At 49.3% G+C, this 23,729-nt stretch overlaps 1 protein-coding gene across 1 annotated transcript in view; it reads right to left on the reverse strand.

Annotated features, from left to right (window-relative positions):
• PTH1R (parathyroid hormone 1 receptor) overlaps window positions 1-23,729 on the reverse strand; it is a 94,302-nt gene that overhangs the window by 22,631 nt on the left and 47,942 nt on the right. Inside the window, exons 3-6 of the mRNA XM_077781366.2 lie at window positions 15,779-15,889; window positions 13,089-13,207; window positions 3,689-3,783; window positions 1,074-1,260 (exon numbers count right to left, since the gene is read on the reverse strand). Coding sequence (XP_077637492.1) covers window positions 1,074-1,260; window positions 3,689-3,783; window positions 13,089-13,207; window positions 15,779-15,889 — 512 coding nt within the window. The remainder of the gene's footprint in view (window positions 1-1,073; window positions 1,261-3,688; window positions 3,784-13,088; window positions 13,208-15,778; window positions 15,890-23,729) is intronic.

Below are 23,729 nucleotides of genomic sequence, written 5' to 3' on the forward strand. Positions count from 1 at the left end.
CCACCCTGAGCTCCCCTGGCCCAGCCTGAGGCCGTTCCCTCTCCTCCTGTCCCTGTTTCCTGGGAGCAGAGCCCAACTCTCCATGGCTGTCCCCTCCTGGCAGGAGCTGTGGGAAGTGAACAGGTGCCATATCCGGGATTCCATGGGAAATCCGTGGTGGGATCACTGACAAGGAGAGCTGAGAGCTTCAGGATGTGGGAAATGTGAGGATGGGCTTCATCCCCCCCCCAAGCACATGGACAATGCAGACATTGCCATCACAGATTTCTACAGAGTGACATCCCCATGGGATTTTGGAACTGACCTCACTTCCATTTTTATTTTGGGATGCTGACTTCTCTCCATGGGTTGACTGCATTGACTCAACCCAACCATGATGGAGCCTGAGGTTCAGGCTGGACACCAGCAGGAATTTCCTCATGGAAAGGGTGGTCAGGCATGGGAAGGGGCTGCCCAGGGAGGGTTGGAGTCGCCATCACTTGGAAGTGTCCAAGGAATTCCTGGATGTGGCACTCAGTGCTCTGGGCTGGGACAAAGCTGGGATGGGGGACCTGCCAACCATTCCAAGGTGGGATGACTTCGGAATTCTTTTCCCATGCAATGATTCTGTCTGAGGTCCCTCTCACAGACAGCACCTCCTCTTTGCAGATGAGCCTCACTCTTTCCCGTGACACCACATCCTCCCTCCATTTTCCATTCCAAAATGTTTTGTTTTGTTTTTTTCCATATGGGAAAGAGAAAAGTCGTGCATTCCCCATCCATGGAAGTGTTGTGAGCCCAGCTGGATGCACCTTGTGCTGGGATGGTCAGGAATGTTTCCACAGCCATAAACTCCAGAGGATATCAGGGGAATGTAGATGGGAATCAAACCATCAACCTTGACTGCTGCAGGAGCAGCTTTTCCTTGGCTCAGGAACTGGGAATCCCTCTGAACCAATGGATTAAGACTGGGAAAGGATGGGATGAGGCTGTGAAAGATGAGTAGGGTGGAAAACTCCCCAAAAGAGGGCGAGTGTTGAAAAGAGAGGACAAAGACACGAATCCTGGAAAAACGCTGCTCTGGGAAGACTCACAAACTGCGATTTGTCCGCTGGAGGTGCTTCCGTGATGGATTTCAAGTCCTCCTCGGAGATCCGCTCCATCTCCTCCAGGGCTGACCCGGAGTACAGGACTGCGTCCTTCACGAAGATGCTGACGGCCCTCAGCATGAAGGACACAAACAGGTGCATGTGGATGTAGTTCCTAGTGCAGTGCAAACGTCTGGAAGAGGAGAAGAAGGATTGGGAAGTTCAGTCTGGTTGCTGGATGAAGCCAGGGCCACGTCTGGCTCTGGAGAGCCTCAGCTCCTCCCACCAGCACCGTGTCCCCATGGGGAGCAGAGAGAGGGTCGTGGATCCCTGCTCTCCCATGGGGTTGGGAAGTGGATTAATACCTTCTCCAGGGGCTTCAGGGAATCATGAAATAGTTTGGAATGGATGGGACTTCAAGCCCATCCAATCCCACCCACTGCCATGGGCAGGGATGCCTCCCACTATCCCAGGCTGCTCCAAGCCCCCTCCAACCTGGCCTTGGATGCTTCCACGGATCCAGGGCCAGCCACTGCTGCTCTGGCTCTGGGCACCCTATGCCAGGGCCTTCCAACCCTGCCAGCCAGGAATTCCTTCCTAAAATCTGCTCTAACCCTGCCCTCTGGCAGTGGGAATTCCCGCTCTCCTATCCACTCCTGCCCTTGGATTCCAGAGGCTCCGGAACCTGGGGCCACTGGAAACCTCACAGAACTTCCTGTAAACCATTAATTTTTTTGCCCAGCTCAGTTTAGGATTAACTCCAGCAATAACTCAGGTGTGCTGGGCTGTTCTCCCTCTTTTCCTGCTGTAAATGTCATCCTTTGGAGCATCTTGTGGGCTCCACCCCAGCAGTGGCAGCAGTGACCCCACAAATCCCAGCTGTAAAGCGCTTTAAGGTCCTTTTTGGAGGAAAAGCTTTTTTGGGGATGGTGAGAGGTGAATGGGTCAGAACCAGGAAGAAGAGGTGTATTTTGGAATCAGGATTTTGGGAAGAAGGAACTGACCTCTTGGGGTCCCCTCTGTCCTCTGGAGCTCTGGTGCCGTGCCTGGATTTATGAATGGATTTATATTCCTCTTAAATCCCAATAATCTGCACTAATTAAAGGCTGTGTTTTTATCCCTCTTGCAGGATGTTATGATAACAACACCAGTTGTTCGCTGTGCTTTTATAATCCAAATTACACCAAGTGGAACTGATGAGGTTTATTAAATGAGGATTGGCTTTGTTCCCTGCATTTGAAAGGGAGTCAATGGATCTCTGCGTTATCGAGGATAAAATCTGCCTTGATCCCTGCTGCTACCCTGATCCTTGGGATAAAGATGCTCCAGCACAGCTGCCCAGGTCGTTTGGGCTGGAAATGAAGTGGGATAAAGACATGGATAAAGAAAAACCAGGAATTCTCTTGCACACGTGGACATGGAATATTTTAACAAACATGCGAGTGTCCAGTGGGAAATGAAGCGGAAGGAAAAGGTCAGGAGAGCAGGAGTGTGGTGTTGGGATGGGGTCTGCAGTCCCCTTTGGATTGGGTCTTTCATGGATTTGGGATTTTCTGTCCATGCAAACCCTCCTGACACCTTTTGCTGTCAGCTGAGAGCTCTGAGCACTTTCAGAGCCCAAAGCCACACATTTCATTCCCAGTGTTCCATGTCCAGGGCTTGGCCCAAGCTTCCCAAATCCCTCTGCAGACACCACGTGGCTGTTTCGCCACCACCAGCTCTTCTCCAGGTCCTGCTGGCTTTTTTTTTAGGAGAAGACACGAGCAGACATCGAAGGGAAGCAAATCTGGGGCTCAGGGTTTGGGGTCATCCTGTTCTATGGGGTCACCAGTAGAACATTCCCAAAGGAAAAATCCCTGGATGTGGGTGACACCTTTCATCCCTCTCATCCCATGCTGTCTGTGATAGCAAGAATCCCAGAATCCCAGAACGGTTTGGGCTGGAAGGGACCTTAAATATAATCTCATTCCAACCCCCACACCTTCCACTATCCCAGGCTGCTCCAAGCCCTGTCCAGCCTGGCCTTGGACACTTCCAGGGATGGAAGCTGCAACACTGGATTGAGGAATACATAATGAGGGTTCAAAGTGGCATTTTGGGGTCTGAATCCCTTGGCAGGGATGGTGGGAAGGGAAGGGACACAGGTGGATCTGTTTTGGACCCCTGGGAAGAGCAGCAGTGTGGGGAGATTGGAGGAATCAGCCTGGGAGTTTTCCATCCTTTTCAACTGGGTTTTTCTTCACGAACATTTGGATTTAGAGTGGGATTTCCCTCAGGAAATCTTATTTCTCTGCAAATCAGCCATCTTAAGCTAAGACAGTCACCTGCAGGGACAACAAGGACAGAAAATCCTGGACAGTTTTCCAAGGGATTCCTGGAGACACCCCTCTTCCCATTTGCTACAAAGAGGGCCTGGAAAACTCCACCTGAGGGAATTGGAAGGAGTTCCAAGATCCCACCCACCGTCCCCCAGGAAGTTTGCCCTAAGATAGCCTAACACAGCCCAAATCACAGATGCCACCACCACTGGAGGCTTCCTGAACTGTGCCACCCCAGTTTTATCCTTCCGGAAAAACCCGCGGCTTTTCCGCTGTCGCTTAGGTAAAAACAGAGCCGCCTACCTGAAGTATCCCAGGATAAGGACAGCAACTGTGAGGGATCCCAGGGAGATGGAGTATCCAACAGTATAAATCAAATAGAGGCGATCAAAGACCTCCTGCAGCAGAAACGATGGAGAAAAGAGCGTCACATCGGGAACGCGGCCCTACTGCACCACACAACCCTGGCAGAGCCCCCATCCTTCGGGAATCCCATCTTTTTGGCAGCTTTGGGAAGTGGGGTTTTTGTTCCCTGAGGTGGCGAGGTGGGATTTTCCCAAGGGGTTTATGGTGGATTTGGGTTAATCCCATACCTGGGAGTTACGTGGTGTTTTCATCCCAAAGGACCCCAAAGCGCTTTACAAACTCCTGACCCAATTCAAGGATCACTTGGGAATTTTCACCTGGATAAAAATGCCTGCTGGCCTGGGAATTTTGCAAGGGATTAATGATGGAGTGGGGTTAATCCCATGCCTTGGAATTTCACAGCATTTCATCCCAAAGGAACCCAAAGCGCTTTACAAACTCCTGACCCAATTCAAGGATCACTTGGGAATTTTCACCTGGACAAAAATGCCTACTGGACTGGGAGTTTTGCTGGAATTGCACAATTTAGCCGTTGCTGGATGACTGATGTCCAGCCTGGGGGAGCGTAACCCACACCAGAAAACACGGGAAGGAAATACTTTGGCTATGGGATATGAGGAAAAAAAATCACCTGCGTTTATTTTCCCATTTTTTAAATCCCAAGCAGCCTCTGCCTGTGGTTATCCAATCCAGACACAACCTGAGCTTGCCAAAATGCCACTGGAAAAGGTCCCGTCACAGGAGAGTTCCTAATAATTAATCCTTTAGGAAGTTTTAGGTTGCTGTTTTCTAAAGCTGGCCTTGAAACCCTGAGGTTTCCGTTAAATATCGGGATATTTTCCTTGATCCAACTCTGGGATTCCTGGAAAGGGTTAAAATGCCTGCTGCCTCCATCCCAGACTGTCCTGCCTTTCCCAGACTGATTTCAGCGAAAAAATCCCAAAAAAACCCAACCAGTTCAGCATCTTTCTCCTCATTCCCTCCTTTCCCTCGCCCTGCCCACGGGGCTGAAATAACGTCAGGAATGCTGGGCTCTGAATGACAGCTCTGATTGGGATTTGAGGCTTGGAACGCTCTCCTGGAATGCCAAACCTCAGCCCTATTACATCAGAATCCACAGATTTGGGAATGTTTCTCTGCGGTTTGCACTGGAGGAGTGAAGCCCTTGCCAATATTAATTTACTGAGTGTGTCTGTGCGTATTTATGGGATATTTTTATAGATTTTTATAGATCTGTCTGTGCAGGCAGCAGGCCCTGAAAAGCCAAGAAGAAGAGATTTCAAAGCTTTCAGGGAAAAATATCCTGGTGTGATTTCCCTGCTGCCAAGCTGGAATCCTCTTGGAGCTGGAAAACGGTTGCCTCCATAGTAAAAAATGAAATAATAATAATAATAATAATAATAATAATAATAATAATAATAATCTCATGTCAAGGTTTGAGTTTTCAGTAAAACAAAAGTTGTGAGGCCTTAACACAACATCCCTGAGCCCCATTCACAAATTTCACTGGGAAGATCCATGTTCCTGTGGGTGGGAGTGTCCTTGGGAAGAGCCTCTGGATTGGCAGGAGGTTTTGGAAAGTTGAGCGCTCTGATTGACCACAGGGCCTCTCTTTGAAAGGAGGTTGAGCACCAAGAGCCAAGAAAGCCTCTCCTGGAGCCTTCCTTGGAGGAGGGGGCGTCTCAAATCCTACCTGGAGTCACTCTGGAGAGCCCGTGGGAAATGTGATTTCCTGGAGGGGGTACTCAGATCTTTGGGAAACCCTTTGGAGCAAAAAACTGAGGTTCTCCTCTTCCACTTCTCCCTCACTTGGAGCTCAGGACTGGTAGTTCCCAGGGGCTTTTCCTCCCTGGATTTACCCATGAGGGGACAAAATCTCCAGAGGAGTTCCGTGTATCCCGAGGGAGGTGCTGACTCCATGAAAACCTCAACGAACAACCAGGAAAGATTGTCCAGGTAGGAAAATATTGAATGATCTGCCAGCTGCAACGACAATCTCCACGGTCTGAGGAGCATCCTTAGGGAGCTGAGATGGATGGGAAGTTAAATAATTCCCAGAAAACCACAAAGGCCATGATGGCCAAGCCATGGACACGACCTGGAGATCCATCACTCCAGGAAGTTCCCACCTGAAGTCTCCTGGAAGTCCACCCTGAGGAGAGCCTGACCATCCCTGGTCATCCCTTGTTGGAAGAGGCCAAACTTGGCTTTGCCATGAGATCCTGGTCTATAAAGTAACTAAACCGATGGGATTCAATTTAATTATCATTTAATCAGAATATTCAGGGCTTTGAGCAACCTGGGCTGGTGGAGGTGTCCCTGCCCAGGACACAGAGCTGGAACTGGCTGGACTTCAAGGTCTCTTCCAACCCCAATCAATTCAGGATTCCAGGATTCCATGAATTAGATTCCTGCAGGAACCCTCCACTCTTTCAACTGTTGCCATGTGTGCAAAAAGAAAAGGAAAACCAGACAGAGCAGGAATTTTCTGGTGGCAGATCCTGTCCTGAGTTTCATGGAGCTGTGCCCTGTATCCAAATTTTTCCTTTCATCCTTTTTATTCCCCTTCAGCAAGACACCAGGAGCAGCGGGGCTGTGAAGCTGGCAGGGATACAGTGCTTTTTGAGGAATGGGAAGGCTGTGAAGGGTGGGATAAGCAGCACAGAAAAGCATAAATCAGGATTTTCCAGATGAAATTTCTGCAGAGTTTCTCCGAGCTGCTGATTCCGATGTCATTGAGGACGCATTTGGAATTGGGGATTTGCTGCTTCAAGTGATAAATAAAGCCAGAAAATCTCTGTCCTTGATTTTCTTGTCAGTTTGTTTTTTTTTACAGCAAAATGGGACTAAATAAAAAGCTAAATGGGATATTCAGAAAAAGGGATATTCACAAAAGGCACAGAACAGCCTCAGGGAAAACTCTGAGTGTTGATGACCCTGTTCCTGCAGGACTCTGTTCCCCTCATCCACTGAGATTCCAGGCTCTTAAATCCTCCCTGTCTGGAGCGTGAGAGCGTGACTGGGATCAGCTCTCACAAAAGATCCCCAATTTAGCCTCAGACACTCCAATTTTCTCTCAGACACCTCAATTTAGACACGCATGTCCATAAAAATCATCTTTAAGCTCCTTTTCAACCTAAGCCATTCCAAGATTCTTGGATTCTATTTCCAGGAACGCACCAGACCAAATCCATAGGCATGGAATGAGACTGGCACCTCGGGGTTAATTGAAATTATGAACAAAACATCTCTCAGATAATTTTTTCTATTCCTCCACAGACTTTAAAACCTCTGCCCGTGTCCTGCTGCAGACGCCTGACACTTTGCTGACATTCCTTTGTGGAAATTGGGGACAAAACAATCCGAACCCGTTCCTGTGCCGTCACTTTGAGGCTCCACAAAGTTGTTTGCTTTTCCCAGGACCCCAGAGAGCTCCAGGACTGCTGCTTGGAACAATGGGGTTTAGATAAAGCAGCCCTGCAACACGCTGGGCCCTTCCCATTGTGTTTGGAAGGGGATGGATTCTCCAGGCCCCTCCGAATTCCCGGGAAGCCGTAAAAGCCTCACGCTACAAACAAGCGGGAGCAGATGAAGGCAGGATTGGGGTTGGATCTGAGGATGGCCCATCCTGCTGGTGGTGGCTCCCAAGCTGAGCCAACCTCCCAAGTTGCTGGCTCCGACTCTCCTTCCGCAGGGTTTTGGGAGATGGAGATCCCATTCACCCTTCAGCTCACCCTTGGAAAGAGGATGGGTTTGGGCTGCTTTAAAAAGCAGCTGTGTTTGGCATCCCTGTTCTTTTGGGGGAGATGGGAATGAGGGGAATTCCTGGGAATGCCATTGCTGCTGCCACTGTTAGAAAAAGTGACCGGAAAAATGATCCTGCTGCTGTTGGCTGGATGTGTGGAAGGTAAGGGATCCACAGCCTGTCAATTGTATGGAATTTGGGGAGAAACGGGCTAAAAAGCTGCCTGAGGTTCATCACTGTCATCTGTTCTTCATTTTTTTCCAAAGATTCAGGAGCTCCAGGAACACAGGTCACCCTCCCTCCTGATTTTAAGGGAATTCAGGGAACAAAGGAGAAGGGCCAGGACAAAAGTCCTTTTAACTCTGCTCCCTGTCTCCTTCATGGCCTGGAAGGGGTGCTTAGGGAAGAGTGTGGGAACAGAACAAATCCACAATAAATACGAGCTGCTGAAACAAATCCAGAGGAGGTCACAGAGCTGCTCCAGGACTGGAGCCAGGCTGGGAGAGATGGGAATGTTCACCTGGAGAGGAGAAGGTCCAGGGAGAGCTCAGAGCCCTGCCAGGGCCTGAAGGGGCTCCAGGAGAGCTGGAGAGGAACTGGGGACAAGGATGGAGGGACAGGACACAGGGAATGGCTCCCACTGCCAGAGGGCAGGGATGGGTGGGAGATTGGGAATTGGGAATTCCTGGCTGGGAGGGTGGGGAGGCATGGGAATGGAATTCCCAGAGCAGCTGTGGCTACCCCTGGATGCCTGGAAGTGCCCGAGGCCAGGTTGGACTGTCCCAGGAGCAGCCTGGGACAATGCAGGTGTCCCTGCCATGAGGGACAAGCCCACCCAGTGCCACCCCTGCCATGGACAGGGACATCTTCCACTGTCCCAGGCTGCTCCCAGCCCTGTCCAGCCTGGCCTGGGACACTTCCAGCTGATTGTTCTCTCCCTCTTTAACGTTATCTGGCAGGAATTTGAGGAAACACTTCCCTGGATTGCTTCATCCTACCTGACTAAAGGAGGAATCAACCTCCAGGGCTGTCAATTCCCATCCTCCAGTGGGAATTTTCCCTGAGGAAGCAGCCCAGGAGCAGTCCCTCTCCGGGCAGTTACGAGCTGTTAATTCTGCAGGCTCTGATGGCTTTAACACACTTTGCTCTTTGCAGAGAGCGGTTTCCGAGCTGCTCTGTGTGAAATAATCCCCATTTATTCGGGGCAGGACACCAGCTTGCTCTGGGGCCCTCTTGTTTGCTGCTTGGGCCAATCTTAAAATTATCCCAGCATGGCTAAAATGGGAAAACTCCCCACCTAAACAAACATCCCTGGCTGGAGATGTGCGCACGCACGTGGTGTTTATTTAGGTGTGGATATCTCCAGCTATCTATAGGTTCAGGCCTGTTTCCAGAGATAGCCAGCAAATCCATATATTTATAGCCACAGACAGTTGGTTTGTTTTTTGGTTTTTTTTTTTTTTTTTTTTTTTTTTTCTAATAGCCCAGTTTCTTAAAATTCCCTCTGGTTGCATCTGCTCGGAGTCAGCCACAATCTCCTGGCAAAACGTTGGGTAAATGCAGCTGTTGGTGGTGACGCAAAGATGCCGCTCCCCAGGGAGGGAAATAATAATAGAAAACCATCTCTCGCTCAAGACAACGGCTCAATGTGGCCAAATTCCCCTGTTCTGACATCTCTGGACATATTTACCCCATGAAAAAGAGATATCAAAGGAAGGTTTATTAATCCCAGGGCTGCAGTGCCACATTTGTGTGTGACAAGAGGCCTTGTGTGCTCTCTGTGAGTAAAGGCATCGGCACACTGAGGGAAAAAATTGCATTTTTATCCCCTTATTTTATTTCCAGAGTGGTTTTTATACCCCAAGGCCCAAGAGACCTGCAGTGGATGCACAGATAGTGCTTCATTTGTCACCAGAATTCAGCCACTTCTGTGATAAAACCAGGGAATTCCATGACAAGGCATAGAATTGCTGAGGGCAGGGCTGAGGAAAAGACCTCTTACAAACACAAGGCTAATAATAATAATAATATTAAAATTAATAAAGAGGTGTTGTTGAAAATATAATCCATGAAAAAAAGAAATCAAAGGAAGGTTTATTAATCCCAGGGCTGCAGTGCCACATTTGTGTGTGACAAGAGGCCTTGTGTGCTCTCTGTGAGTAAAGGCATTGGCACACTGAGGGAAAAAATTGCATTTTTTCCCCCCTCTTTTATTTCCAGAGTGGTTTTTATACCCCAAGGCCCAAGAAACCTGAGTGGATGCACTTTATTTGCCACAATAATTCATCCACCTCTGTGATAAAATCAGGGAACTCTGTGACAAGGCACAGAATTGCTGATGTGAGGCCAGGCCTGAGGAAGAGACCTCTTGCAGATATAAAGTTAATGATAAGAATAAAAATTGATAAATAGATGTCATTAAAAAGCATTTGTTGATCAAGATATGATTTAAAAGCTGGCAGAAACATCAACTTTTTCTGTGTTCTTTGCCCTGGGTAAGCACCATTAAGTAAGATCAGCCTGGTCATTTAATCTGAACGGTGATGATGGTTGAATTTGTCTTAATATTAAATATTATTCCATTCACCTTTGTAGCTATGACAGAAAATTCCTGGTAAAAGATGCCTCAGCTTTGGCTACAGGATAATGAGGGTGAGGATTTTGGGGTGGGTTATTAGAACAGCCCCTTAAGGGAGAGTTTATGAGGAGCAGTAATTTTCCAAGAGGTTGAGAATAAAAAGGAGGTGACACCTCCTGTAAATGTCTCTGCTGGAAAGCACTGCCCGAGTCCCCCGTGCTGTGATCCCCCTGTTGTTGGAACCCTGGCTGCTGAGAATTTTGGGCTTTCTGTGCTGACAGGCCCTGACCCCCAGGAGAACACTGCACTGACCTGGGGCACTGGAGAAGCTTCCAAAATGGAATGACAGAACTGGGATTGTGGGGGTGGAGTTTGGATAGAAGTGTGTGATATCACAGGCTGGGAAACTCTGAGGGTTTAGAATACAGGAATAGATGTAAAGCAAGATGGAGGTTTTGGGGTGGAGGCTGCTCCTCCTTCTCCTTCTCCCTCTCCCTCTCCCTCTCCTTCTCCTTCTCCTTCTCCTTCTCCTTCTCCTTCTCCTTCTCCTTCTCCTTCTCCTTCTCCTTCTCCTTCTCCTTCTCCTTCTCCATGGGTTTGGGTGGTTTTGTGTAATTGGATAAAAAAGTCCCCATTGCAGGCACGGGTGGTTGGTTATTGTGTTAAAAGTAAAAATAATTCAGGTGTAATTTCCTAATTGGACAGTTGATCCTCAAAAGGCCTTGCAGAGAGAGATGGGCTCCATGTTTAGTTTGTCAGAGTGAGGGGCTGCAGAACTCAGGGTTTGTGGGACTGTGACAGAGATAAGAACTGATAAACATCCCAGTCCCAACATGAAATTCCATCTCACGCATTTAATCCCAACCCTGGCAAGAAGAAGCAAAGACTCCTCACCCTGTGACCACTCAGTGGACACAGACGAAGTCAGGCACATCAAACCCACCACAGGAGATTTTGCTTTCAACCTTTTAAATCACCCTGGAGGTGGAAAGTCTCTATTTATTCCTTGTGGTGCAAAAAATAAAAAAAATGGGGGGGCAACTCTGTTGCTCTTTGTGCCCTTCCTTTAGCAAGTCACCCTGACAAGTCCTGCCAGTGGGAGGTTAAAAGGGAAGGATGTCCTTTCCCTAGGAGAAGTTCTGGAATTCAGCTGGACAATGCCCAACCCAGGGTGTGGCTCAGGGCAGTGGGACAGGGGAGATGATTTCCGAGAGGTCAAAAGTTTGCACATTGATCAAGGTGTTCCATGACCCCAACACCCACTCCAGGACCTTCCTGGAAAACTCCGGGGCTAAAAGAGTTCTTTCCACTATGAACTGGGAAAAACCCCACCAAACTGGTTCCGGAAGGGAACATCACCCAGGTCTTTGCTGGAGTGGCTGGAGCAGCACCCAGGGCACACAATCCTCTGCTCCTTGTCCATTTGAGAGAAAACACTCAGCAGCTCTAAGAAATCATTTCCTCCTTTCCCTCATTTCCTTATTTTCCTTAATCGCTTCATTTGTGAGTTGCTTCACTCTTAAGGAGAAAAAAGCAACAACAACAAAAAAAAAGGCAACAAAAAATGAAAACCAAGCAAACAAACAAAGAAACCAAACAAAAAATAAATTAAAAAAACATCAAAAAAACAAAACAAAAAAAAGAATCAAAACGCCCTACTCTGTGGTTAGATTTAAAATTAAGAACATTGTCCCGAAGGGCCCCTGGGTCATCCTCAAGGAAGCTGTGGTTAGATCCTTATCTCCAGCTGTCTGGGATAATCCTCCCTCCTCCCTGCAGCTGATCAGTCCCTGGTGCCGTGCCTGTATCCAGGGAGACTCTTCCAAGAGCCACTGGAAAACCAGAGGGTTTGGGTGGATTCTTTGGAATTACAGGTGCGTGTGGGTGGGAACGTCATTCTCTGTGGGACAAGGAGGTCACATCCTCCCGAGTGACACCAGGGACAGCTTTGCTGTCACCTTAGCATGGAATTCCTTCCAGACTTCTGGCATTACAGAGCCCCAGGCTGGGTCATGGGGAGGAAGGAAGTTTCTGCCAGCTGCTATTTTATCATTATCGGAATTTTTGTAAATTTATGGCTCATGGAATTTTTTTCCCCATCCCAGGAGTAGGCCAGACCCTCTCCATGTGCTTTGAAACCCTTTTCCAACTTTGGACTGCTGTCACTGTTTCCACATTGTGACGACACCAGAATTAATTCAAGATCATGGAATACCAGTTGGGTTTGGGTGGGAAGGGATCTTAAGGATCATCCCATTCCACTCTCTGCCATAGGCAGGGACACCTCCCACTGTCCCAGATTGCTCCAAGCCCCATCCAGCCTGGCCTTAGACAATTCCAGGGATTCAGGGGCGCCCACAGCTATCTGGGCACCTTGTGCCAGGGCCTCACCTCCCTCAGCCAGGAATTCCTTCCCAATATCTCATCTGATTCTACTTCTTTCAGCTCAAAGCCATTCCCTGTGTCCTGTCCCTCCATCCCTTGTCCCCTGTCCCTCTCCAGCTCTCCTGGAGCCTCTTTAGGACCTGGAAGGGCTCTGAGCTCTCCCTGGAGCTTCTCCAGGGGAACATTCCCAGCTCTCCCAACCAGTCGCTCTGGATTTGATTCCACATATGTTTGGACATCCCCTCCCAGAGACAACCACATAAACACTGGAATTTTTGATAACAACCTGGCAGCAAAAGGATTTCCTGCTGTGGCAGAGGGAGTCTCAATGCCATGGAACAACCTCCAACCACTTCTGAGCGTCCCTGAGACTGCTCCAATTTTCCCCAAGATCTCTTCAGGAATGGGACCATGGCAGCTGCAGGAAACTTTTCTGCCTTTGAGGACAATTTTCCAATCAAATCACCGCCCATCAAAGCACGGTGTGGCTTTGGCAAGCTCAAGAAGGGTTTCCAAGAGGAGGAAGATGAGCTGGGGCTCATCTGGGGTTTTAAATGAGACAGAGGTCCGTGGGTTAGCCTGGCGTGAGGCCAGAAATTCCTGCTGCCTGCAGGAGTGGGAATGCCTACCCTTTCCCTCGTCTCGTTGGTGAGGAACTTGGCGCACTCGCTGTAGTTGGCCCAGGTGCGGTTGTTGCCCGGGACCAGCTCCCAGCTCCCGTTCAGGTCACACCGGCGATAAGCGTGGCCTGCCGAGAGAGAGGAGACACGGATCAGTGGGAAAATGGCAGGAAATTCATCCCAAATTAATCCCTGAAAAGACAGAGGAGACACGGATCAGTGGGAAAATGGCAGGAAATTCATCCCAAATTCATCCCTGCCGAGAGAGGGGAGACACGGAATCAGAAGGAAAATGGCAGGAAATTAATCCCAAATTCATCCCTGATGAGAGAGAGGAGACACGGAATCAGAGGGAAAATGGCAGGAAATTCATCCCAAATTCATCCCTGACGAGAGAGGGGAGACACGGAATTAGTGGGAAAATTATGGGAAATTCATCCCAAATTCATCCCTGCCAAAAAAGGGGAGACACGGAATCAGCGGGAAAACGGTGGGAAATTCATCCCAAATTCATCCCTGGCGAGAGAGAGGAGACACGGAGTCAGTGGGAAAATGATGGGAAATTCATCCCAAATTCATCCCTGCCAAGAAAGGGGAAGACACGGAATCAGTGGGAAAATGGCAGGAAATTCATCCCAAATTCATCCCTGCCAAGAAAGGGAAGACACGGAATCAGTGGGAAAATGGCAGGAAATTCATCCCAAATTCATCCCTGCCAAGAGAGAGGAGACACGGAATCAGCGGGAAAACGGTGGGAAATTCATCCCAAATTCATCCCTGGTGAGAGAGAGGAGACACGGAATCAGTGGGAAAATGGCAGGAAATTAATCCCAAATTCATCCCTGGCGAGAGAGAGGAGACACGGAGTCAGTGGGAAAACGATGGGAAATTCATCCCAAATTCATCCCTGACGAGAGAGAGGAGACACGGAATCAGTGGGAAAATGGCAGGAAATTCATCCCAAATTCATCCCTGCCAAGAAAGGGGAGACACGGAATCAGTGGGAAAATGGCAGGAAATTCATCCCAAATTCATCCCTGAAAAGAGAGGGGAGACACAGAATCAGTGGGAAAATGGCAGGAAATTCATCCCAAATTCATCCCTGATAAGACAGAGGAGACACGGAATCAGCGGGAAAACGGTGGGAAATTCATCCCAAATTCATCCCTGATAAGAGAGAGGAGACACGGAGTCAGTGGGAAAATGGCAGGAAATTCATCCCAAATTCATCCCTGATAAGACAGAGGAGACACGGATCAGTGGGAAAATGATGGGAAATTAATCCAAATTCATCCCTGCCAAGAGAGAGGAGACACGGAATCAGTGGGAAAATGGCAGGAAATTCATCCCAAATTCATCCCTGATAAGAGAGAGGAGACACGGAATCAGTGGGAAAATGGCAGGAAATTAATCCCAAATTCATCCCTGCTGAGACAGAGGAGACACGGAATCAGCGGGAAATTAGTTGGAAAAGTTGGAAGAATATTTTGGGGTTCTACTGCTACACACAGTTCATGGAGCCAAACAAATCCAGGTTTGGAAATCGCCAGGATTTACAACTGGGAGCTGTGCACAGGTAATTGGTGTTTAGAACGTCACAGTCCGTGAGGGGCAAGTGGCAATTTTGTGATTATTTCAGTTCCAACTGGGCTTTTTTCCCCAATAATTTATGTTTGTCAATAAACAATGGCCGCTCCTTTCCTTCCTTCCTTTTCCCTCATGCTCGGAAGGGAGGCACCACGTGAGGAAAAAGGGATTACGCAGGGAATTCTGAATTTCCTGGCTGTCGTGAATTCCTTTGTGCATCCCCCAAGCTCTGCTGGTACTGACAGGGAGGAATTCCCACTTTCTGCTCCCAGACACCCGCCAGGGCTCTGGACACAGGATTAACAAAGCCCAAGGCAGGGGATAAAAGTTGGAAGAATATTTTGGGGTTCTATTGCTACACACAGGTCATGGAGCCCAACAAATCCAGGTTTGGGAATCGTCAGGATTTACAACTGGGAGCTGTGCACAGGTAACTGGTGTTTAGAACGTCACAGTCCGTGAGGGGCAGGTGGCAATTTTGTGATAATTTCAGTTCCAACTGGGCTTTTTTCCCCAATAATTTATGTTTGTCAATAAACAATGGCCGCTCCTTTCCTTCCTTCCTTTTCCCTCATGCTCGGAAGGGAGGCACCACGTGAGGAAAAAGGGATTACGCGGGGAATTCTGAATTTCCTGGCTGTCGTGAATTCCTTTGTGCATCCCCCAAGCTCTGCTGGTACTGACAGGGAGGAATTCCCACTTTCTGCTCCCAGACACCCGCCAGAGCTCTGGACACAGGATTAACAAAGCCCAAGGCAGGGGATAAAAGTTGGAAGAATATTTTGGGGTTCTATTGCTACACACAGGTCATGGAGCCCAACAAATCCAGGTTTGGGAATCGCCAGGATTTACAACTGGGAGCTGTGCACAGGTAATTGGTGTTTAGAACGTCACAGTCCGTGAGGGGCAAGTGGCAATTTTGTGATAATTTCAGTTCCAACTGGGCTTTTTTCCCCAATAATTTATGTTTGTCAATAAAGAACGGCTGCTCCTTTCCTTCCTTCCTTTTCCCTCGTGCTCGGAAGGGAGGCACCACGTGAGGAGAAAGGGATGAGGAGGGGAATTCTGAATTTCCCAGCTGTCGGAAGGGTCTGTGCTGGCTCCACACCCACCTTTGTGGTTGAAGTCGTAGATGTACTCGGGGCAGGGCATGGCCACCACCTTGCCGGGCACGCCCTCGGGCCAGCACACGATGCCGTCCCACTCCGGAAGGCAGAACCCATCTGTGGGAGAGAACGGGGACAAAGAGGAGTCACTGCCCCTGCGGAGGGGACACCCTGCCTGGAGAGGGCTCTCCGTGAAGAACCAGCGCTGGCATTCCACTGGGAAACCCGCCCTGGGAATATTGCCAATTCCTTCTTAGTGTGCGGCTCTAGAAGGTGCGAATTGTCCCAAAGTTTTATTCCACAAGGACAAACTGTCCAGCTCTGGGATTGCCAGCATTTGGAAGACGTGGCTCTGCTGGAGAGAGTCCAGAGGAGACAACTCCAGAGAAGTTTCTCGCAGGGCTGGAGTCTCTGCTCTGGAGTCAGGCTGGGAGAACTGGGAATGTTCCCCTGGAGAGGAGAAGGTCCAGGGAGAGCTCAGAGCCCCTGGCAGGGCCTGGAGGGGCTCCAGGAGAGCTGGAGAGGGACTGGGGACAAGGATGGAGGGACAGGACACAGGGAATGGCTCCCACTGCCAGAGGGCAGGGATGGATGGAATATTGGGAATTAGGAATTCCTGGCTGGGAGGGTGGGGAGGGGCTGGGATGGAATTCCCAGAGCGGCTGTGGAAGAGTCCAAGGCCATGCTGGATGGGGCTTGGAGCAGGCTGGGACAGTGGGAGGTGTCCCTGCCCATGGTAGAAGGTGGAATGGGATGATCTTCCCAGGTCTTTGGGACCTTGCTGAATTCCAGAAGTTTCCTCCCTGCCCATCTCCCCAACCTGTCCAGGTCCCTCCACAGTCCCCCCAAGGCGTCGCTCGTCCCAGCTCTGTGTCCTCAGGGAACTCCTCTGCTTTGGGCTGGGGAGCTGCACCCACCCATGAAATTCCAGCTGCAGTGCAATACTGAGAAAGAAACGCTCAAAGTGGTGGATTTGTCCCAAATCTGCTCCCAGAGCCGTGTCTGCCCTCGGCCACGAGGTTATTGAACATTGGACACAGCTACCTGGGAATCAAAAGGAACAGGAACCACCTGCTGTCATCCTCAAAAAAACCTCCTCGCAGAACTAAATCCAAACAGGGCCAAGATCTCAGCATGATCCATGGATATCGAAGTTTCCCACCACTCAGGAATTCATCCTTCTTCACCAACGTGATTCCCCAAGATTAAAGGAAAACCAGGATTGCTGCGAAGCCCTTTGGCTGGTCTAGGGCCAGAGCCGACACGGATTAATTCAGTTTGGTGGTTTTTAGGATGTGGAAAACACTGAAAACCTCCTCATTTAGCAGCTGAGTTCTTATCTCTTATTTAGTGCGGATGAAAAGGACCAGACAAATCGGAGCCCTTCTTCTAAAGCATCAACTGGGAGTGAGGGTCAGGAGCAAAAATTCCTCCACATCCGCGTGATAAAAAAGAGGGAAATAATTTATTGCATTTTGTCTGCTTAAAGTCCCACCAGGAGAAGAAAAATACATTTCCTATTCATGAAAACTGAGAAAATCCTTCCCTCTGGCTCATTATTTGCAGGATAATTTACACTGGGAAAAAAGAGTTTATTTATTTCTCAGTTCTCTGGAAGGTACAAAAGACAAAGGAAAAAACCAAAAAACAACACAGGGCCCCACAAAATTTGGCTCTGGACAAAATGTTGATGTCCTTGACATTTTTTCTGCAGACAAGAAAGTAAATAAAGATTTAATGGAGCCCTCAAAGTGTTCTTGCCTAAAATAAAATGAGTTCTTATGACAAAATAAATCAATTTGGGTAAACATTAAAAGAAACACAGTGGAGAAACAACTCTGAGAGAAAAACAGTCCTCCAAAAGTGCTCTGAAATGAGAGGGAAAATCTCCCACTTTTCCAAAACCTTTGCAAATTGCAAAGGGCAATTTCACTTTCAAGAGGTTTCATTTTGCATCCCACCAAAATATGTGGCCACAAAAGAAGAAAGTGCTAAATTTTGTGGTAGGTGCATCCTCCTTGTGCTGGAAACATGGAAAACTGAAAACAAACCACACAATTATCGATTCTTGGGTGCTTTGAGCCTCCAAAATCCTCCCCAAAAACTGAAGGGAACGGTGGTGGGTCACCTCTGGAATGTTGCTTTATGGGGGGAAAAATTCGAGAGCCAAGACGTGTCCTAAAAAAATATTTCAAAAGATGATTTTTGCATTTAAAATTTTGACCTCTGCATGGAAATGATTCCTTAAATGATTAATCCTGAGTCATCCTGAGTATTGAATCCTGATAAGAATCCAGTGAGACTCAAAATCCGGGAAGTGTCTGAGCCTCCCAACAAAAGGATCCATCGTTGTTACCAAGACCTGATCCACTCCCAGAGAAATCTCTTCCCGCTCCTCTCCATCATCTCTGGCCTCTCTCTCCCCATTCCTTCCTTGGAAAAGTCATTCCAGGACAATTTTGGAGGAGGGATAAAACATCTCAGTGATAATTTCCTTCCTAAAATTCCTCAGTGACGGATGACGAGTTAAGGGAAGGGTGGATATTTTGGATCTGCCACCTGGACAGCCCCCTAAAATTCAGGATAACACAGCTGTTCCCTGAAAATCCCAGGAATCAGGGGGGAAGGAGAGAGGATCTGGGTTGGGAAAAGGGATTGCGGGTAGGGGAACCTGGTGAGGAACATCCACAGGTCAATCCGGGTGCATCTGGAACTCCTGGAGTGATTTGAGGAGCTCCTACATTGACTGAAACTCTTGGAAAACCTCTTTCAAATGGAAATATGGACTGATACCAGGAGCAGTCGCACTTTGGGATTGTTGGATCCACATTCCTGGGGTTTAACACAGCCAAAAGCTGTTTGTGCTGCAGAGGAGCCTCACCATCCTTCTCTCCTATCCCAAATCCCTCCAACCCTCCCATCTAAGGAGACCTCCCAGGACCACAAGGAGGGATGGGTTTAAGCCACAGGACGGTTCATTCCCACTAATTCCAAGGAATATTTTTTTTATCATGAGGGTAGTGGGACACTGGAACAGCCTTTCCAGAGAATTTGTGGATGCTCCATCCCTGGAAGTGTCCAAGGTCTGGTTGGAAAGGGCTTGGATCACCCTGGGACAGTGGGAGCTGTCCCTGGCCGTGGCAGGGGTGGGACTGAATAGGCTTTAAGGCCCCTCCCAAATCCAAATCATTCCATGAACCTCTGACAAAACAGGAGGGGAAAATCCCTTATTTCCCATTGTGCCGGAATCCAAACAAGCCATTCCTTTCTGCTTGTTTGCCCAAAGAGCTCCTCCCAACATTTTTTTTTCCCCTGAATTTATAGAAACATTCACGGTATCAACAACTTGGCTTCTCCCTTTGTTTTCCTTTTCTTCTGGTCATTTCTCCAAGGAGATCCAGGCTGAATTCCAAGAAGAAAGTAGAAAATTGGGAAAGTTTGGCCTGTTAATAGGTCCCTCCTGAGACACTGGTAATAATATTCCAAAGCACGGAGAATTCCAAAGGATCCAGGTGGAAGAGCTTATTGAAAACCTCTTGGAATTCTGGTGAAAATGAGTTTGAGGGTTCCACTGTGCTGTTTGGATCGATCCAGGTAGTTCAGGACGTGGAACTGGAAAAGTCGAACGTTTCTTTCCTTGGAAGAAATAGTAGGATTCACGGATGATGGAAGTCCAAAGGAATTCATAAACTATTAAGAAAACAGGGAAGTCTCACACATGTCCCACATCCCAGAGTGTTTTGGGTGTGTATCCATCATCCAGACAATGCTGAAGGGATGATTGTGTTTATGCCTCGGGGATTTGCCTCCTCCTCCGAATCTCTCATGGATGGGGACAGGAAGGTGGGAATGGCACCGGAATTCCTCGTGATTTGAGGACATCACTGACCACTTCAGTGCTGGAGAAACGAGTCCTGAAGTGAAATATGGGATCCCTCCAGGATCCCATTGGCTCGTGTCCACCAGGACATCTCTTGGATCTCACCTTCCCCCTTGAAGCACATGGAAGTTGCAGTAATTCCAAGGTGGGAACATGCAAAAACTCTATTGGATGACATTCCTGAAGAAATGAGACCTGAAGGGAAGCATGGGATCCCTCCAGGATCCCCCTGGCTCCTGTCCACCAAGACATCTCTTGGATCAATCTTTTCCTGTTGGAGGTTGGAATCTCAGGACGTGGAAGCTGAAGTCATGCCAAGATGGGAACAACCTAAAACACTCCTGGATGTCATTGCTGCAGGATTTCCCTCTGGAAGGCAGGAAGGCCAATCCCAGAACACTTTGGGAAGGGGCTATCCTTAATACATCCCTCATTTTGCTCCTTGATTTTGCTCCCCAGCCTGAGCCAAGTCAGAATTCCAGAATCCCAGAGGTGGCTTTGGTAGAAGACAGAAAAGTAGGAGCAAATTTGGGCCATCCCTGCTCAGGGTGCACGGAGAGTCATTCCCTCCTTCCTGCTCCTATCCCATCCCCTTTTCCCTTTCCCTTCCTGCTCCATTCCTCTCCCCCAGCCTCAATTCCCGTTCCAGCCGGAATGGGACACTTTGCATTCCGACCATCTGCGAGGCTCCTTGGCAGCTGCACAAACGCAAACACGGGCTCGAGGTGTTTATCCAGGGGCACGGAATATAAATCAGCCCGGCTCATTCCGGCACCCGGGAGACCACAGTTGGAATACGCTGTGTGATTGTGGTCACTCCATTACGGGAAGGACATTTGGGGCATTGGAAGCAGGCGGGGAGGAGTGACCCAAAAAAAAAAAACAAAAAAAACTGAGGCAGCATTTTGGGATAGGAATGGGGAGAAATCATTTGGGGATAGGAAAGGGGAAAATAGTTTTGGGATAGGAAGTGAGGAGGAATTGATTTGGGATAGGAAGAGGGGAAAATCATTTGGGGATAGGAAAGGGGAAAATAGTTTTGGGATAGGAAGAGGGGAGGAATTGATTTAGGATAGGAAGAGGGGAAAATCATTTGGGGATAGGAAAGGGGAAAATAGTTTTGGGATAGGAAGTGAGGAGGAATTGATTTGGGATAGGAAGAGGGGAAAATCATTTGGGGATAGGAAAGGGGAAAATAGTTTTGGGATAGGAAGTGAGGAGGAATTGATTTGGGATAGGAAGAGGGGAAAATCATTTGGGGATACGAAAGGGGAAAATAGTTTTGGGATAGGAAGTGAGGAGGAATTGTTTGAGGATAGGAAGAGGGGAGGAATAATTTTGGGATAGGAAGCAGGAAGAATTGTTTTGGGATAGGAAGGGGGAAAAATCATCTGGGCATAGGAAGGGGAAGGAATTATTTTGGGATAGGAAGTGAGGAGGAATTGTTCTGGTATAGGAAGAGAGGAGGAATTGTTTTGGGATAGGAATGGGGGAGAAAGAATTTTGGGATAGGAAAAGGGAGGAAAGGGGGCTTGCAGGGGCAGGAATTAAGTTTGTGGCTTTGCAGGTGGATTTTGAACGTGGCTGTGAGGCAGGGGGGATGAGGGGCAGTTTTGGGGCCGTCTTGGTCTATAAGGGGGTGGGCTGGAGTGTGTGACCCGGCTGTGTGACCCGGCTGTGTGTGGATATGGATGTCGTGGATATTTCTTGGACAGTCTGGAAGGACGTGAGGGGTGGGATCCTCACTGATCCAACCGAATCAGGCTGTAAGGAACCACAGTGGATCAGCTGCTCCAGCAGGGCCATCCCAGGGCACAGGGCTCAGGATTACATCCTGGCAGCTCTGGAATATCCCCGGTGAGGGAGACCCCACAGCCTGTCTGGTCTCTGCTCAGGGCTGGGCACTGCCCAGGGCAGAAGTTCTGCCTCCTGTGCCGGGGGAATTCCTGGGATCAGTCCCTGCCCATTCCTCTGGTGCCATTGCTGGGCCCTGGAGCACAGCCTGGCCTTGCTCTGACCCTCCCTGCACACAGGGACAGCCAGGGACAGCCAGTGAACATCCAGGGACACACAGGGACAGCCAGTGAACATCCAGGGACAGCCAGGGACAGCCAGTGAACATCCAGGGACAGCCAGGGACACCCAGTGAACATCCAGGGACACACAGGGACACACAGTGAACATCCAGGGACAGCCAGTGAACATCCAGGGACACACAGGGACACCCAGGGACAGCCAGTGAATATCCAGGGACAGCCAGGGACACCCAGGGACACACAGGGACACCCAGGGACAGCCAGTGAACATCCAGGGACAACCAGGGACACCCAGTGAACATCCAGGGACAGCCAGGGACACCCAGGGACACACAGGGACACCCAGGGACAGCCAGTGAACATCCAGGGACACACAGGGACAGCCAGTGAACATCCAGGGACAGCCAGGGACAGCCAGTGAACATCCAGGGACAGCCAGTGAACATCCAGGGACACACAGGGACACACAGGGACAGCCAGTGAACATCCAGGGACAGCCAGGGACAGCCAGTGAACATCCAGGGACACACAGGGACACACAGGGACACACAGGGACAGCCAGGGACAGTCAGTGAACATCCAGGGACAGCCAGGGACAGCCAGTGAACATCCAGGGACACACAGGGACAGCCAGTGAACATCCAGGGACAGCCAGGGACAGCCAGTGAACATCCAGGGACACACAGGGACAGCCAGTGAACATCCAGGGACACACAGGGACACCCAGTGAACATCCAGGGACACACAGTGAACATCCAGGACAACCAGGGACACCCAGGGACACCCAGGGACAGACAGGGACACCCAGTGAACATCCAGGGACACTCAGAGATACCCAGGTACACCCAGGGACACCCAGGGACACCCAGGGCTCAGGCCCCTCTCACTGGGGCTCTCTCCAGGCTGAGCAGCCCCAGCTCCCTCAGCCTTTCCTGGGCACTGAGATGTTCCAGGCCCTTCCTCAGCCCCATTGGACCTGCTCCAGGGGTTCCATGGCCATAGGTGGATGCAGCTTCTGTCTGTCACTGCTCAAAGACCTTTCCTGCTCTTCACCCAGTGTCTCATGGACAGAACACCCCTTCCATGCTCATCCCTGGAGGAAACAGATATTGGAGGGATGGACACAGGGGCCAGGAGCTGTTCCACGTCACAACATGTCTTGGCTCACCCCAGTCCCAAGGCCACCAGACAATTCCATGACCCAGCTCTGGAAACACCTTCCTGACCTCACCAGCCAGTTCCAGCTGGACACTGCCCACCCAGCCCCAACTTCCCAACCCAGGAGCTGAAACTCAACCTCCAACATCCCATCGGGAACTCCCTACCTGCCACTGCTGGCACATCCCGTTCTTTCCTCATTCCAGCAGATCCAGTCCTTCCAAACCCCTCCAGCCTGCCTCTGAGCGGGAAAACTGTCGCTCCCATCAACCATTAAAACAAGGTTGATAATTAGCATTAGAGTTCAGCCACCCTTTGGAATGTTTTCCAACCTTTCTCTGTGTTCCTTTACAAATCTAAACTGCAGACCACTTGTGCCTCTCGTAATCCCTGAGATCCGTTCCTCCCATGAGTTCCAAGCCCTGTGGACATTCCTCAATAGGACTGGGAGCCCCTGGCTCATAAAGCTTTGTAGGTAGAAGCCGCATCCCAGTTTCAGCTCCTTTAAGTCCATCACGGTTCATATCGGTGACTCTGAACTCTCTCACACTCCAGAAGAGCAGTTTGGTCTGTGATTCCATCCTCAGAGGTCTCCCGATCCATAATTCCATCCTAGATACTATCCTGGTCCATAATTCCATCCTAGAAACTCTCCTGGTCCATAATTCCATCCTAAACACTCTCCCAATCCATAACTCCATCCTAGAAGCTCTCCTGGTCCACAATTCCATCCTAGACACTCTTCCAGTCCATAATTGCATCTTAAACACTCTCCTAGTCCATAATTCCATTTTAGAAGCTCTCCCAATCCAAAACTCCATCCTAGAAGCTCTCCTGGTCCATAATTCCATCCTAGCCACTCTCCTAGTCCACAATTCCATCC

This window comes from Lonchura striata, chromosome 2, assembly GCF_050655825.1.
Source record: "Lonchura striata isolate lonStrDom1 chromosome 2, ASM5065582v1, whole genome shotgun sequence".
In the NCBI taxonomy this organism is placed as follows: domain Eukaryota; kingdom Metazoa; phylum Chordata; class Aves; order Passeriformes; family Estrildidae; genus Lonchura; species Lonchura striata.